Raw genomic sequence first — 16173 nt, 5'->3', positions numbered from 1 at the left:
TTTTTAAAAACATATATTAATTAATTAATTATTATTAAATTACTCCCCATTCCCCTATAAACCCACATCCCGCTACAGAAAATATATATCAATTAATCAATTAATTTTTTTCCCAATTAATCAATATTAATTAGCAATTAATTATAATTAATTAATTAATCCTACTAATTATTAATCAACTTACCATAATTAAATTACTTCCCACCCTATTCCCCTATAAACCCACAACCCGCTACAGAACATATATATCAATTAGTAAATTAATTAAAATGATTTTCCTATTATTTTCACATAATTACCAATTAATTATAATTTATTAATAAATCCTACTAATAACTAATCAATTTACCATAATTAAATTACTTCCCACCCTATTCCCCTATAAACCCACAACCCGCTCCGGTACAAAAACATAAAATTTACTTATAAATGTATTTATTATTATATAAAATTTATACACATATAATAGTAATTATTTTAAATACTTAAATTAAACATATAACACATACATAATAAAAAACTATACAATAATACAAATATCGATATTAGTGTCATCGAAATTAGTAACATCGATATATATGCTATCGATATTACTAACTTCGATATTACTTACATCGATATTAAGTATTTCGATATTACTTACCTTGGGTCGATATTCTATCCTACGATATTCTTGCCTTCGATATTATGCACCTTCGATATTTCAGACTCGATATTATGGTAGGTCGATATTTCCTACTCGATATTTTGACTGTGTACCGATTTTGGGCCCGAGGCTCCAGGGCCCCACAGCTGTTGTAGATAGGCTTGAGGGGGCATATTTGTTTTAGGAGCCCTGGGAGGCTCTTGAGGGCCATTTTGTTTTGGAGCCCAGAGAGGCTCAGGGGCGACCAGTTGTTCAGAGCCTGCATGGCTCGCACGTGGCCCCAATTATTGATTCCCAGCTGCCCAGCAATTAGTGGGCAGCTGCACCGTTCAGGACCCTGACTATTGGGACACAGGGCGTCCTAGCCCCAACAAGGCCAGTTGGCCTAGGGACTGCCACAGGTAGTGGCTTATGTAAGTTTTGCGCAATGTGGTGTGGTGCTAGGAAATGTAATGCATTTAATATGATTACGCACCTTGATCTTACACCTCTGAATGTTTTTGGGGCATCATGTGTTTTTGCGCTATTGAGTTATGTTCTGGCACCTCCGAATGTTTTTATGCATCATGTGTCTTCCTTGATTTTACACCTCTGAATGTGCTGGTTTATGCAACATGCGTTTTTCCTTCCCTGCACCTCTGAATGTGTTTTGATGCATCATGTGCCTTGTTCTTACACCGCTGAATGTATGTTTTATGCATCATGTGTTTTCCTTCCCTACACCTCTGAATGTTGTGATGCATCATGTGGAATGTGTTCTTGCTTATACCCCTAATTATATTGTGATACTTAGGTGGTTGTTCTTTATAGTACAGGCGGTCCTAATGAGGTCCTGGTTCCCTGCGTGACATTCTTCTAAGGTGTTTAGGGTTGCGTAGGTGGTACTTACCTGTTACCAGTAGTTTCTGGTTGTGATTTATATTTGCTAATTTGTGCTACAGTGATTTTATATCCTATATTCTATTTTCTACTAAGTGCTGGTTCTGACAGGCGCCCACGTGGCCCTGTCCTGTGTAAATAATCCCTTGTGAATATTGCCCATGCCAGTTGGCACAATGTACATGTGTGATTCTATCTGATGTGTTTTGACAATACAGAAGTTATTTTTATATAGCCTTGTATGAAGTTCCTTTTGTGGTGTGCCTAGGATGTTGTTGCTGTAGTGTGCTGGCGCAAATGCTTTACACATTGCCTCCGGGATAAGCCTGTCTGCTCGTGCCAAGCTACCAAGGGGGTGAGCAGGGGTTATCTTGGCGTGTGACTCCCTTGCCCTGACTAGAATGGTGGTTTCTGCCTGACTTTGGCGTCAGCCTTAGCCAACCAGAAATAGCCAGTTCTAACAGTGTACATTTTATTAATCAATGGTGGTAAGTAGCTACATATTCACTTTAATAAGACTCTCCAGTATATTTAGTTGACTTAAAATAAATGTATTCTCCATGAAAGAAAATGTATGCTCTCCTTAAACTGCATTCAATATAATTATTCAGGCTAACTGTATTAATTTAGAACCTGTTTTGAACCTAATGTTGGCCTAAATTGAAACAAGGCCTTAGTGTACATGTTTACTTTTTTATAAAATGTTCTGTAAAGAGTCTAAATTTCTCTTCTCTGTAAGTGCCTTAAAATAGACTTATTGTTCAGTTTGCTAAACTGAAGGAGTGTGATCTTTTTAATTAAAAATTAGCCCCGGATATAGAGGCTGAGACAGTGGGAGAAACCATACTGTACCAGGCAGACTAGACTGATGTTACATCCAAGGGCATCTAGGTGATTGCTTCTTAGTAGGAACTGGGAAGCTAGGGAGTCTACCTTCTCCATCAGTACACTGTCTTTTGATTGGTTCATTAGGTGTAAAGAAATACGGAGAACGCTTATACAATCTTCTTTCCTGCTGTAGTCATACTTTTTGCTTCATGCTTGAATACTGAGACTCTTTCATTTGAACTTGAAATCTGGTTAATCTGAAGCTCCTGGAGATTCCCCTGACTGTATTCAATAGTATTTTTAGGATAGGGACGTTCCTTTAAGTAACCTGTTTGGGTGATATTTTGTTTGGTGTATGTGATACTAGTTTGCATTTTCTTTCTTATAATATATACGTCTCCAGGAAGATTCAAACTGAAACTGGCATCAAACAAGGTTGTGTATTGGCCCCACTTATTTTTATTTTGTTTATATCTGACCTTTCACCAGTACTCAACAGTGTAAATTGCCATCCTCCTCAACTGGGCGGGATCAGCATCAGCAATTTGCTTTATGGCGATGACTTGGTGTTGTTAAGCCACACAAAAGGGGATCTCCAGAGGCTACTGGATGAACTGCTACCCTACACAATGAGCAATCGCCTTGAACTGAACCTGTAAAAAAACAAAACAATATCTTTTGGGAAGCAAAAAAGGTCAATAGAAAGGTGGCATTTCAACGACACAACGCTAGAATCAACTCCCAGTTATAAATACTTGGGCATCTTTCTCGACACAAGAGGTACATTTTCCAAGCATAAAGAAGCTTTGAAAACCAAATCTTGTTGTTAGAAGTGGCTGCTGCAAAATTAGCAAACAGCTACTAGGTCCCAGCCTAACTCCCATGCTGAAAGTGATGAAGGCTAAGGTAATTAACTCCTTGGCGTATGGGCACGAGATCACTAAGGGCACAACTAGTACATTAATAAACTAACAACTAACATTTTTAAAAGAGCCTTTCGGTTGTCAAGATCTGCCTCGCCAGCCCAAGTGAGACTTGAACTGGGACTACAAGATCACCATGGAGTGGAGGCAGGCGCATTTATTAAACTATGTCATAGACTGCGCCGTGCCCGGGAGGTTTCCTTGGAGGCCCTACTGTGGCAGGAAACACAGAAAAATCAGACCAGCCATAAGCATCAGCAACTCCTGTCTCGCAGTTTACAGTCATTAGGAGTAAAAGACCACTCGGAAACAAACCCCACCCACCCGGTATTAAAGACTGCCATTAAAATACTGTCAGATTGTGGTCCTTTCACTTGGACAGGGCAATACTGTCAAAGAGGAAACACACTTGGGCTGTAATTTCCAATTTTAAAGTGGGTGTTCAGCCGCTCTACCTATCAAGCACATACGCACTTTATTGGAAAGATACGTTTTTTGCCCTGAGGATGGGTGACTGGCCCTTTCTGTAGAACCTTCTCGAATGGCGCCGGCCAGGTAGCAGTACTGAATGCAGGTTGTGTGGCTATCATTCTGAAACAATGAAACGCATCATCTCTGCATGCCCTGCTTTGCTCATGGCCAGACGGTCATTGCTGCGAGGCCACTGTGTATCATGTTGGGAGTTCGATCTTGCCTCCAAGCAATAATGGCCGCTCTTCACGATGACAACACCAAGCTAAACATTGGGCTTACAAAATTCATCCACAAAGCGTCAAAACTACTGTAAGCCATAACCACAACCAAACCCTCCTCATCTTAGCATGGTGGACGAGTTAATCAACTCAAAAATCAAATTGGAGACTACAATATTAGAAAGCCAGAGCGATGTCTTCCAGAAGAACATTATTAGCCTATATTGGTCCCCCTAATTTTTTGTAATTTAAAATCATTTTTAACATTTATTATTGTCATTTTTATTTTTCCATTCAGTCATGTTTTAAATTGTAAATGGTTTTTTAAACCAATCAATAAAGAGTGTTTTGTTTTTTGTTAGTATTGCACAGGCTGCACTTGTTTTTAGAACTGAGGAAGACCCAATCTGATGTTTTAAGAAAACACTACTAGCACGGGTCAAAACTCCAACTATATACATATGTTGTGCCCCATAATTACTCTAAACACAACAAAAAGTTTTCACTCTAAAACTTGCTGTTGTTATTCATAGACTTACGGAACAAAACAGGCATTATATTGAATGAATTGTTTTAATATATTTTTTGTTTTGTTCAAAGTCAATTGATCACGCTGCATGATCACTTCACTTTTATGTCACTTTCAAAGACAGCCTTGTTAAATTATTTTCCTGTAAACCTCTGCATATGAATTACAATATACATAGGAAACCAGAAATAATATATACGTTTAGGCTGCATGAGTATTTGAATATGTACACTATTAGGATATGTTTCCTCCAATTCTGCTAATTGATTTGATCTGTAATCTTAATTATGAATTTAGGGGCATATTATCAAGGGGGTTTATCTCCGCTTTTTTGGCTTTAAAAGCCAAGAAAGCGGAGATAAAATTATCTCCCTATTACCAAGCTGTCGCTAACACCAGTTAGTGACAGCTAATAGGAGATAGCGACCACCTTGGGCCTTGCTTTGCATGTCAGTGATATTTATCACTAATGACATGCAAAGTGGGCGTGCCAAGATGTTAGCGACTGGAAACAGTCCCTAACATCGCTATCTCCTAAGCGCGAATATCTCCAAAACCTAACACCTGCCCTGAGCAGTTCTTAGCCATGTTATCCAATGGGAGGTGGATAACATGGCTAAGAGCATTTGCTCGATAATGCATGAATATCGCTGACTTTTCAGCGATATTCATGCATTTCGGCCGTTTTTTATCGCATTTGCGATAAACCTTGTTAATAGCAAGGTTTATCTGCGATAAAAATCGCCGATGTGCGGCGATAATTTTTGTCTCTAAACAAGTTAGAGACAAAAATTATCGCTAGTTGTTGGTAATATGCCCCTAAATCTTTAAGGTCTGAACACCATCTTGTCTGTGGTTCTTGTGGGCTACATAGGGTTTTGCTGTATTTGAAATGTATTACGGGTGCTAGCTCCTTTCTCTCCCTTCAAGGTGACAAACAAATGTCCATAAAACCAGTGGAAAAATGTATTTGATGATTTCACCAAGAGATTGAGATTTAGGAAACCCCGATCTATCCACACACACAGTATTATAAAACATTGAGCACCATACAGCACTGACTTGACTAACACGTAGCAAATCCCTCTCAGCACACACAGATGAAGTTATGCATCATATTCCTGCCAACAACACTCATGATTGCACTGCATATTTTTTTATTTTTTTTATTTACGAAGTTTTGTATAGCGCTAGCCTGACCGGAGGGTATTGGAGCGCTTCACAACAGTTACAGAACAAACGAGAGCAGAACATATTACAATAAAGCGAGCAGAAGAGAGCAGAACATATTGCAATAAAGTGGGACAATCCGGATGAGAGTCATAATAAAGAGGATTTTGAAGAGTTCCGTTACAAGGATTTGTTAGCCCACAAATGAGAGCAGAGCATATTACAATAAAGCGAGCAAAAAAGAGCTGAACATATTGCAATAAAGTGAGACAATCCGGATGAGAGACATAGTAAAGAAGATGTTGAAGAGTTCCGTAACAAGGATTTGTTAGCCCCCAGCCGAGAGAGGTTCAGTGTCATTTTCAGCACTCCGACTATCTAATCGCTAGGGATCGATAGAGGAAAAGGATTTTGAGCTGACTTTTGAATTTAGCAAAGGAGGGCATAGTTCTGATGTGGGGGGGATAGAGTTCCATATTTTGGGCGCATTTCCGGCGAAGGATCTGGCAGCTGTTTTTTTTCTTCTAGGTTTAAGCTGGATAAGAAGTAAGGTATTAGAGCTTCTGAGGTTCCTGTTCTGACCTGCTATTTTGAGTTTTGATGACAGATATTCGGGTTTACCTGTGTGGAGGGCTTTGTGGGTGAGGCAGGCCGTTCTGAAGTTCGCCCGCATTTCTATTAGTAGCCAATTGAGATCTTTGATTGCAGGAGAGATATGGCCAAATTTCTTTATTCCAGTGACCATTCTGGCAGCTGCATTGAGAGTTGTTTTCATTGGAGCAAGATGTGTTTTTGCTATTCCCGAGAGGACTGCGTTTCCGTAGTCCAGTCTTGACAGCACCAATGCTTGAGTGGCTTGTTTGAGATCTTTGGGTGGAATGAACAATTTTATTTTATTTAGTAGCTTCAGGTTAAGGAAGGCGCTCTTAGCCGAAATGTTAATGTGTTTGGTCATGTTATATTCCAAAATATTGAGGGAGCGACTCAATTCAGCAAAAGAATCAAAAGGTTCACAGATGTGGATTCCCAAAAGTGTTCTTTTATTTGATTGTGTTTCAACAGAGATGATCGCCATCTGTGTAGGCAAACCTTCGGCCCACCAAGCATTACTGTTAAAATAATTCGCTTTCCCAAAAGCAAAATCTCAGCTTTATCCAAGTTACATTTCAAGAAACTCTGTTGCATCCAATTGTTAATCTGAGATAGGTAGCTTTTAAAAGGTAATTCTGAAACATCTGAGGCTCTTCATCAATAGTATCAACTGTGTATCATCAGCATAGGAAACCAGTTTAATTCTGAAGGGTTCAATCAAAGTGGGCAAAGGAACCATATGAACCTTACAAATTGAGGGCTCAAGGATGAGTCCTGAAGAATGTCAAGCTGAAGCTTTTAACTTCCAGAAGAGCAATAAGGTATTGTTACAGATTGGAGTCTATCATACAAGGAAGACTGAAACCGCTTCAACACTTGACCACAGATACCCATCCCAGCCAATTTTTATAGCAAAGGAGGTGGGAAACTGTGTCAAAAGCTGCCGACAAATCTAACAGAATGAGGGCAGCATTCATGCATCTATCTAATATTATCGTTTTATGCTCAGAGACTTCCAGTAACGGTAATTCGGTGCCATACTGTGGCCTAAATTCTCACTGAGATGGATGTAAAAGTCCTGAGTTTTCAAGATATTCAGACAATTGTGAGTTCACCAGTATTTCCAGCATCTTAGCTAATGTAGGCAGTAAGAGGATGAGGCAAAAGTTAGATAATATGCCCAGATTGGCAGCTGGCTTTTTTGAAAAGTAGTTTAATTTTTGCTTGTTTCCAAAGAGGAGGAAAGATAGCTTAATCCAGAGAATTTTTAACAAAACATTGATAACTGGATTAAGAACTTCAATTGCTTTCACCAACACCCTAGGTGGACATGGGCCTATAGAAGAAACGGCTTTGAAGTCTCTAAGGGGCATATTATCAAGACAGGTGATAACGATAAAATTATCGCAGTTTTAGCGGCAGAAAACTGCAGCTAAAACGGCGTTAATGGGCTTGATAATATGCTCTATGGAATTCCAATTGAAGCCCATGTTAGATGTCCTTCATATCTCCAGATATCCTGTGCTAGACCCACAATGGGCCCAGAGCAAGTGGGCCAAGATCCCCTTCAGCATCTGTCTCCCCATGGTAGCGCTGGTCGAGCAGTCCAAGGCTTCACAATGAGAAGGTAGGTGTAAGTCTAGCACAGACTCAAAATATACCCAGCAACCACGATACATGATTGTCCAGTCAAAAAACTTTATTTCATGTAAAAATAAATCTTTATCTACTAACACAAAGTACAATACAACACACTGCAAACCATATACACAGAGTTCTTAAAGCAGGCCCACTAGCATTACGCAGGTCAGCTCCTATCACACTTCCCACCTGTAGATGATGGCTATTCCCCATTCATGTACTGAATAAAACATATATTCACCCACTTGCTCTGGGCCCATTGTGGGTCTAGCACAGGATATCCAGAGAAGAAGCGTCGGCCTCCACGGGTAGGCCCAGTGACTCCTGCTTGCCCTGTGGCTTCTGAATGGGGTTCTGACAGTTCCCTGTCTACTTCCATTGTGGCCAGCTCTTACATCTGAGAACTGCCACCTAAATCGGACACGCCCACGGGCGGCATGGGCAGCATATCTCACTGCACCACACCAACGGAAGGTATGCAGGGTAGGAGTGATAAAGGAACCTGACAACAGACAGTGGAGCAGCTCAAAGCTATGTCATGGAAAAAAGGGTACCATATGTGGCTCCTCCATAAAGTTCTAAAAGCAAAAACAATCACAGCAATGTAGGGTTCACATTAATCTCCGCTCGACAGATAAAGAAACGAGAAATGTAGAGCTTTGTGGAGCTGTGTTGATACCCGTAATCCCAGCCTTTTCAACCTACTTTAGTCTTGAGCTCCAAAATGGTTTCCTCTTCCTTTTATTGTCTTGCATAGAAGTAAGGTGTGAACAATTGTCACCCCGAGAAGCTCTGATGTGTACATTTCTGGGAAGGCAGTATGGATCCCCAGCCGTTTTGTGCTCAAAGTACACAATTCCCTCTGTTTCTTGCATTCCTCAACCCTTGGATCAAATATAGAAAAATATATTGTTTCCACATAAAAAAATATTTCAAAGAAACGTGTTTAGGAGTATAAGCATTTAGTCCTGAATATTATGTAACCATTAATTGGTTTTCTTCATTAGCACATAATGATTGTCCAGCGGCAGCTCTCAGTGCTGGAGGAGGAGCTGGAAGAATTCAGACTAGCTCTAAAGCAGTATGTGGAAACCGCCTCATCGCAACAAGGATGCTTGCAGTGAGTACAAAAGTGCTTTACAACCTCCTGCTCCCTTACCGTACGCATGTTACTAAGCATTGTTTGAATAGGTGATTGCCACCAAACCAGCCACTATCCTTGGCAAATCTCTAGTTTGGCTGGTTGCAGTGATTTGTAAATCTGAAAACATGGTTTAGTGTGATGTGTGCATATTTGTGAGAGTGGCTTGGGCATGAGAATAATGGTCCCCTAATCACCTAAACTTGTCGGATATCTTAGTTTGGCTGAGAGCTTGAAAACTGGTGTTATTGTCCCAAACGAAATCAGAAATTTGTGGAAGATTGAGAAAAGTGCCATTCAGGGTATACAATGTAATAGTTGTTAGTGGAGACCTATCTTAAGATCTGTGGGCCTGATTCACGAGTGTAAACTTCACTTGTGTGTCAGTTTTCTCTTATACGGTATTCACAAAACACAAATTAATAGTAACTTTACAACTGCGGAGATAGGACTATCTTTTTATGTGGGGAGTCTCCACAGTCGTAAAGTTACTATTAAACAATGGCATAGGAGTTTTGGGGGTGTCAAACGCAGGACTCAGTAGCACCACACCCCAACCTCCCCCTTCTTACACGCAGTCTCCTCGGGGTAAAAAATGCAGGGACCTCCACAGTCGGCCAGAGGTCTAGCTATGCCACTGCTATTAAATTGTAGTTTGCAAATTCTGAAAAAGAGTAAACTTACAACAAAATGTCTTACGACTTCCTGCTTCACTTATGGATTTGTTTGGTTAGGCTTCAGTGAAAGAGTGTAGGTGAGGAAGAAGGGCAGGTAGCAGCATGCCAAAGGAAAGAGTATAGGCAGAAGAATAGATGGGTGTGCTAGAGAGAGAAAGAAGACAGATGCAAGAGAGTGCACTATGGGAAGGTAGGAGACAGAGGAGGAAGCAGGGAAGTTTACAACTATGTGTGCGAGTTAGGTGGGATTGTAGTTTTGTAATCTGCATTTCTTTGCATGTTTTCTTTAATTAGAGATTCTAATTTCTTAAATTATGTTTTGATTTATTTTTCTGAGTTGAAACTGATCATGAGTAGGGACAGATCACCGGATTCTTTTAACCATAATCAAGAGGACAAAGAGCTTGGTAACATCATTTTAACTGTGACACTCAGTACTTGGTCCTCTTGATCTATGGGGTGTGGTGTGGTGGGGCAATCAAACCCTGATCCTTGCAGCCCACAGTACAGCCGCCGCCATTTTTACAAGGCAGCGCGGTCTAGTTGCTGGCATTTCAGGCAATTCTGGAACACGTATAGCTCGAGGCTGCGCTGGCTTGCGCCCCTAAGGCAAGCCCTTCTGCGCCCGTCAGCGTCCCGGAGGCGGCCGGAGCCGGAAACGCTGCCGGTCTGACCATGGAGTCGAGTGGACATCTGCAATACGATAGGGAAGCGCTTGTGAATATAAGTAAGAATGTTCGTTGTATCCCTCACCTCCCGGCTTGGATGGTTATGAAGGGCAGGGTGTGTTGGCATTGCAATTGGATGGCCTCACAGACATGCTCAGAGCCCTGTTTGAACCACAATACCAAGATTTCTTTAGCCCGACTGTGGGGGGAGGCAGGCAGCTGAATGCACTCCTTCTCAATGCCCGCTCAATAAAAAAGCACCAACTTGAACTATTTGATCTGTTAACTGACTCCTCCCCAGAACTAGTGTTTGTAACAGAAACTTGGCTAATAGAAGCCTCCAATCCTACGATTTCCATGGCGGTCCCGCCAGGCTACCAGATCATCAGGAAAGACCGTCCTTGGGGGAGGGGAGGGGGAGTTGCACTCATTGTCCGGAGCCCTCTCAATTGTTCGTCATTAACTTTTGGGATGATAGAAGGGGCTGAAAGCCTGGACTTCCTCATTACAATCTCTGCCCAACAGTCCATTGCAGGGGTTGTTGTTTATCGCCCTCCCGGGCCCGTCGGGATGTTCTTAGAATACATCAGCCGCATTATTGCTCTGAATGCAGCGAAATATAGTCACTGTCTGTTACTGGGGGACTTTAATATCCATATGAATAACTTGACGGAACCCGAGTCTAGAGGGCTGTTTGAAGCCTTATACTTTCTTAACATGTCCCCATATGTCCATCTCCCGACCCATGAAAAAGGCAACACACTGGACCAGGTCTTCTCCTCTAAACAGATTGAATTGGACACCCCACTACCCTTAGCCTGGTCGGACCATTTTTTGCTCAAATTCAGAATTAACAGGGACTGTGGCAGCCTTCCATCATACATTCTGCCCAAGGAGAGCAGCTACAGGTCCTTCCATTTGACCACTCCAGAGTCTTTGCAAATGTCTCTCTGTTCCCATCCTATTCCCCTTAGTGGGAATTTGGAAGAGGATGTACTGGCGTTGGAGAATTGGCTCTAACTTCGCGCCCTAGAACTTGCCCCTGTAACTAGGAGGAAGTCAAAAATAAATAGAGCTTCAACACCCTGGTTCACAGAAGCACATAGGATAAGTAAGAGCGTCTGGAAACGCCTGGAAAGGGTATGGCGCACTAACTACAAGCTGTTAGACAAACCTATCTACAAACATGCCACTAAGGAGCACTACAGGAATGTGTGTGAGGGGAAAAAACTCTTTCTAAACTCTTTCTAGCTGCTAAAATTAAGCATGCAGAGAATAGATGCAGAGAACTTTTCAATATTGTTAAAGACTTCTCTTCCCCTAAAGCTATCAGCAGACCGTTTGTCCCCAGTGAGGGCTGGGCTAATCAGATGGCCCGTTTCCTCCATGACAAGATTAAGATCATCCAAGACTCTTTTGCGGCTCAACTACCAGTGGTTGGAAGGGACAGAGATTTGCCCTGTCCTAGCTGTTGTGATACAGCCCCGCACTTACTCAGTTCCCCCCCATATCACTGGATAAGTCCCTGGCACTGATGAAAACCCTCAAATCCAGGTCACCCTCTGATCCATGTCCGGCCAAAATTCTGACAGCCATTGCTGAGGTAACTAATCCAGCAGTCAATGCAGTTTTGAACACTGCCCTCCAGGTGGGAGAAATGCCTGAGATCTGGGAAAATGCCAAAATCCTCCCCCTTTTAAAAAATCCTACTGCTGATCCCTTGGTGGCCAGCAATTATAGGCCAATATCTTTAATCCCTTATTTCTCTAAAGTCCTGGAGAGCTATGTCAATTCGGTGACCACTGACTATGTTGAGGCCAACCTCCTCCTCCACCCTAGCCAATCGGGCTTCAGAGCCAACTTTAGCATGGAGACTGCCCTCCTGGAAGTGGTGGATACTACTAAAATCACTCTGGACTAGGGGGGCAGGGCTGCTCTGGTGCTGCTGGATCTCTCCGCGGCCTTCGATAATGTGCCCCATAGCGGACTTTTACCAAGGCTCCAAGAGGGCGGGATCGGAGGCACAGTGTTGAGATGGTTTGATTCCTTTCTGAATAACCGCCAGCAATCTATCTGGTGCCCACCTTTCTCGGCACCCATTTCCCCTATGAATGTGTGGGTCCCTCAGGGCTCAATTCTTAGCCCCACTTTGTTCAATATTTATGTGGCACCTTTAGCGCGTCTCGCAGAGAACCGTAGGGCTAAGATAGTGTCATACGCTGATGACACACAATTGCTGTTCACCTGTAGGAAGAGCTCTGAATTCAACAGTATGGTAATAAACAAGGGCCAGATGTAGGTCGGTCGGTAACGGCCGAAAATCGGTATTTTCGGCCGTTACCGACCGGTATTTCAGAAATGGTATGTAGGGGCATTATTTTACAGAATCGGTAAATTTACCGATTCGGTAAATTTACCGATTCTGTAAAATAACGAATCGGTATTTTTACCGATTCGGTAAATCCCAGATGTAGGTGGGACTCTTCTGAGTCCCAAAGGCCCTACAAATTCGGTATTTTAACACCCAATCCAATTGTGTGTTAAAATACCGAATTCAGATGTGTATGCACATGTGTGCATGCACACCTAGCCATGTGACAGACAGACATGCCCTTAGGGCATGTCTGTGTGCCACATGGCGCACAGGCCTATTTTTGGGGTGCCAGAGGGTGTCAAAGTGACACCCCCTGCACCCTTGTGAAATTCGGTATTTACCGATTCGGTAAATACCGAATCGGTAATGCCCATTCATTCCTATGGGCTTCAAAGCCCATAGGAATGAATGGGCATTACCGATTCGGTATTTACCGAATAGGTAAATACCGAATTCTTCCGATTCGGTATTCCAGCACATCTGGAATACCTACATACCCCCCCCTTAGATTTACCGATTTTTAATTACCGAATCGGTAAAATTCGGTAATTAAAAATCGGTAAATCTATTCTCCCTACATCTAGCCTCAAATGTTTATCCTAGGTTTTCCATTGGCTCAGGATAAACCAACTGAAGTGCAACCCTGAGTAGTCCGAGATAATGTTCTTTGGCTCTCGGTCCTGTGATCTCTGGCATCATTGGTTGCCGCAAGACATGTCCCCTCCCATCACAGTCGTCCAGACCGTAAAGAATTTGGGCGTCAAATTCAATTACTCTCTCTCAATGAAGGCCCAAATTTAATCAGTGGCCCGGACCTGTTTTGGGATGCTGAGGATGATGAGGAACTTTCTCCCTCTTCTCCCTGTCCCCCACCCGGAAGACAAGAGTCCAAGCCCTGGTGGTGTCGTGATTGGATTATGCAAATGCTCTCTATCTAGGCCTTCCTGAATCTCTACTTGGCCGCCTCCAGGTGATCCAAAATGGGGTGGCCTGAGTTATTTTCCTGGCCGGGCCCAGAACTCATTCCACACCTCTTCTAGCCTCTCTGCACTGGCTACCTATTAGGAAATGGATCACCTTTAAATCATGGGTTCTGGTTTTTAAGGTCATTCATAAAATTGGTGCCCCTTAACTTGGGATAGACTGTAACACTATATTCTGTAAGGTCATCAGCCCAGTCACTGATCATGACCCTATGTATCCAGATTTCTTGGAGGGGTGGCAGGTCCTTCCAAGTGAGGGCTTCTCGCCTCTGAAATGACCTGCCTCTTGTGTTGAGGAAATCCCAGGATCTCCTCACTTTCAGACGGAAGTTAAAAACTTTGTTATTCCAACAGCAGCCTTAAACTGGAGCACTTTGGGTCTGTGTTGTGGGTCTTTGATCTTGAGTGCCAGGACACTCCCGGGAGTAGCTGTGTGCTTAATAAATACCTGTTAACATAACATAACGTGCACTTATTGTTGTCTTTGGATGGTGGCTGAGTTCTCACACCATCTTTATATAGCGGAACAGGACAACTGTTACACCTAGTCAAGGAGGTTTGCCAGGGAAGAAGCATGAAAACCGTAAGTAAATGCTGGCAGTGACAGAAGAAGAACGAGTCGCACATGTGTAGGAGGTGTTGAGGAGGAGGCATAGACAGCAATTTCAGTGATGGAGAGGTTGCTCCACCAATCCTAGCACTCTTGTGTTTTTTGGTGGGGAGAGGGTTTGAAACAAAGATCAATAATGCAGTATGTTAAATATTTGAGCATGTCTTGAAGATGTGGAAGAGTGCGGTCAAATACTTTCTTGCAATTGTTGCTTTAATTAACCACTCAAATTTAAGCGAAATCAATAAACCGCATTTTCCAGCTGTTGGGTCCACTGTCAAAACTCTATTCAGAGAAACATGTATCATGTGTCACGGATGAAACATGATATTTTCTCCTACTATGCCTGTCACACCTAGTAACTACTACTCCACAACTCCCCACAAGGTGAAGCATTGTTGTTGCTTGACCTGCCGTCCGGTCCATGCTTCATTCTTTGAATTTAGATGTCAACACTCTCTCCTACATATATAATGTTTGCAGTCCTCTTAATGGGTAGCTTCTATGTATATGTTTTTATACCCATTCAACACACAGTTCAGCTATCTGGGATCCATTTGGCAGCTCCTTTTCCTCTGCACGCTTTTGCTGCCACACCACAGCCAAGAAATAAAGGGGCATATTATCAAGCCTGTGCGCTAAAATTATCGCCGCTTTATCGGCCGAAAACGGCCGATAAAGCGGCGATAATGGGCTTGATAATATGCTCTATGGAATTCCAATCGAAGCACATGTTAGATGTGAAGACATCTAACATGGGCTTCGATTGGAATTCCACAGATCCAAGGCTGGGACTTCCCTCGGTGAATTCTAAATTGCCTCTGTGCTGGGCTGGCAACAGACTCGCCCATTTCCTTTTGGATGGGCTGAGCCTCAGCCACACAAAGCCACGACCACCACTATCAGAATCTCTAAGTTTGGCTCTAAGAATGGGTCTCTTTTAAATAATTCTTGGCTTCAGTTTTGCTCTTCCATCCAGGTCAGGAAACCCCCTGCTGCACAAATGGGAACTCTTCTGGCATCAATATGTGGGACATCACCACCTCAAGTATGACCTCTGTTGCATCTTATCCAGTGGACGCAAGCACTCAAGTAAAAGGGATATGTGTTCTCTCACTGCTTGGCTCCTTCAATTTCCTTCTTTAAAAAAGTGTGTAAACATCAATAAAAAATAAGACAATAATATTGTAAACATGACAACTTCAACATTAAGATAATCTACCGTAAGAATTTGAAAATATATTCTACCCTTTCTTCTGTGCCACCCAATTGCTTTGCTCTATGAAAGGGTGTTGAATCAATAACTATTAAATATATGAATAGCCTTTAAAACAAATCGTAAACAAATCACAGTGTGGCCTCAGATTTATATCATTTCTGTTCATTAGAGATGCAAACATTCAATTTCGGTTAATATATTTGCATATATTTTGTATATATTTAGAAGTAGGCAGAAAAATGATGACTCACTAAATTCATTTAGCAAACTGGTACAAGAGGATTGGTAATACCCACAACATTAAGAAAAACACCCAAGGCTTATTTGAACGAACTATAGATATATATATATATATTAATGTGAAGTGCACTGCAACCCATTAGAGATTCTTAGTGGTCAACTGCAATAGGAAAATGTAGTAACTGGGGAAAATGAACACCATTCAGCAGGGGTGTAACAGAGGCCCTGCAATGGGTTGGGGGCAAGGTGTCAGTGCACCTTATTTGGACGGGGACCCCTCACCGCCCAAAGCTGAGTGAAGTGGCATGCACTAAGAAACAGGTAAAAGATCGGGAAAGTCACTCTGCTTTGCCGAGCAGGCC

The 16173-nt window shown here is 42.2% G+C and overlaps 1 protein-coding gene across 1 annotated transcript in view; it reads left to right on the top strand.

Annotated features, from left to right (window-relative positions):
- LOC147666408 (N-terminal EF-hand calcium-binding protein 1-like) overlaps window positions 1-16173 on the top strand; it is an 816258-nt gene that overhangs the window by 699789 nt on the left and 100296 nt on the right. Inside the window, exon 8 of the mRNA XM_086949081.1 lies at window positions 8907-9019. Within this exon, the coding sequence (XP_086805207.1) occupies window positions 8907-9019 (113 nt within the window). The remainder of the gene's footprint in view (window positions 1-8906; window positions 9020-16173) is intronic.

Source organism: Lissotriton vulgaris, unplaced genomic scaffold (assembly GCF_964263255.1).
Source record: "Lissotriton vulgaris unplaced genomic scaffold, aLisVul1.2 SCAFFOLD_727, whole genome shotgun sequence".
In the NCBI taxonomy this organism is placed as follows: domain Eukaryota; kingdom Metazoa; phylum Chordata; class Amphibia; order Caudata; family Salamandridae; genus Lissotriton; species Lissotriton vulgaris.
Note: the sequence above shows the minus strand (reverse complement) of the source record. Positions and strands in the feature narration are given on the sequence as shown.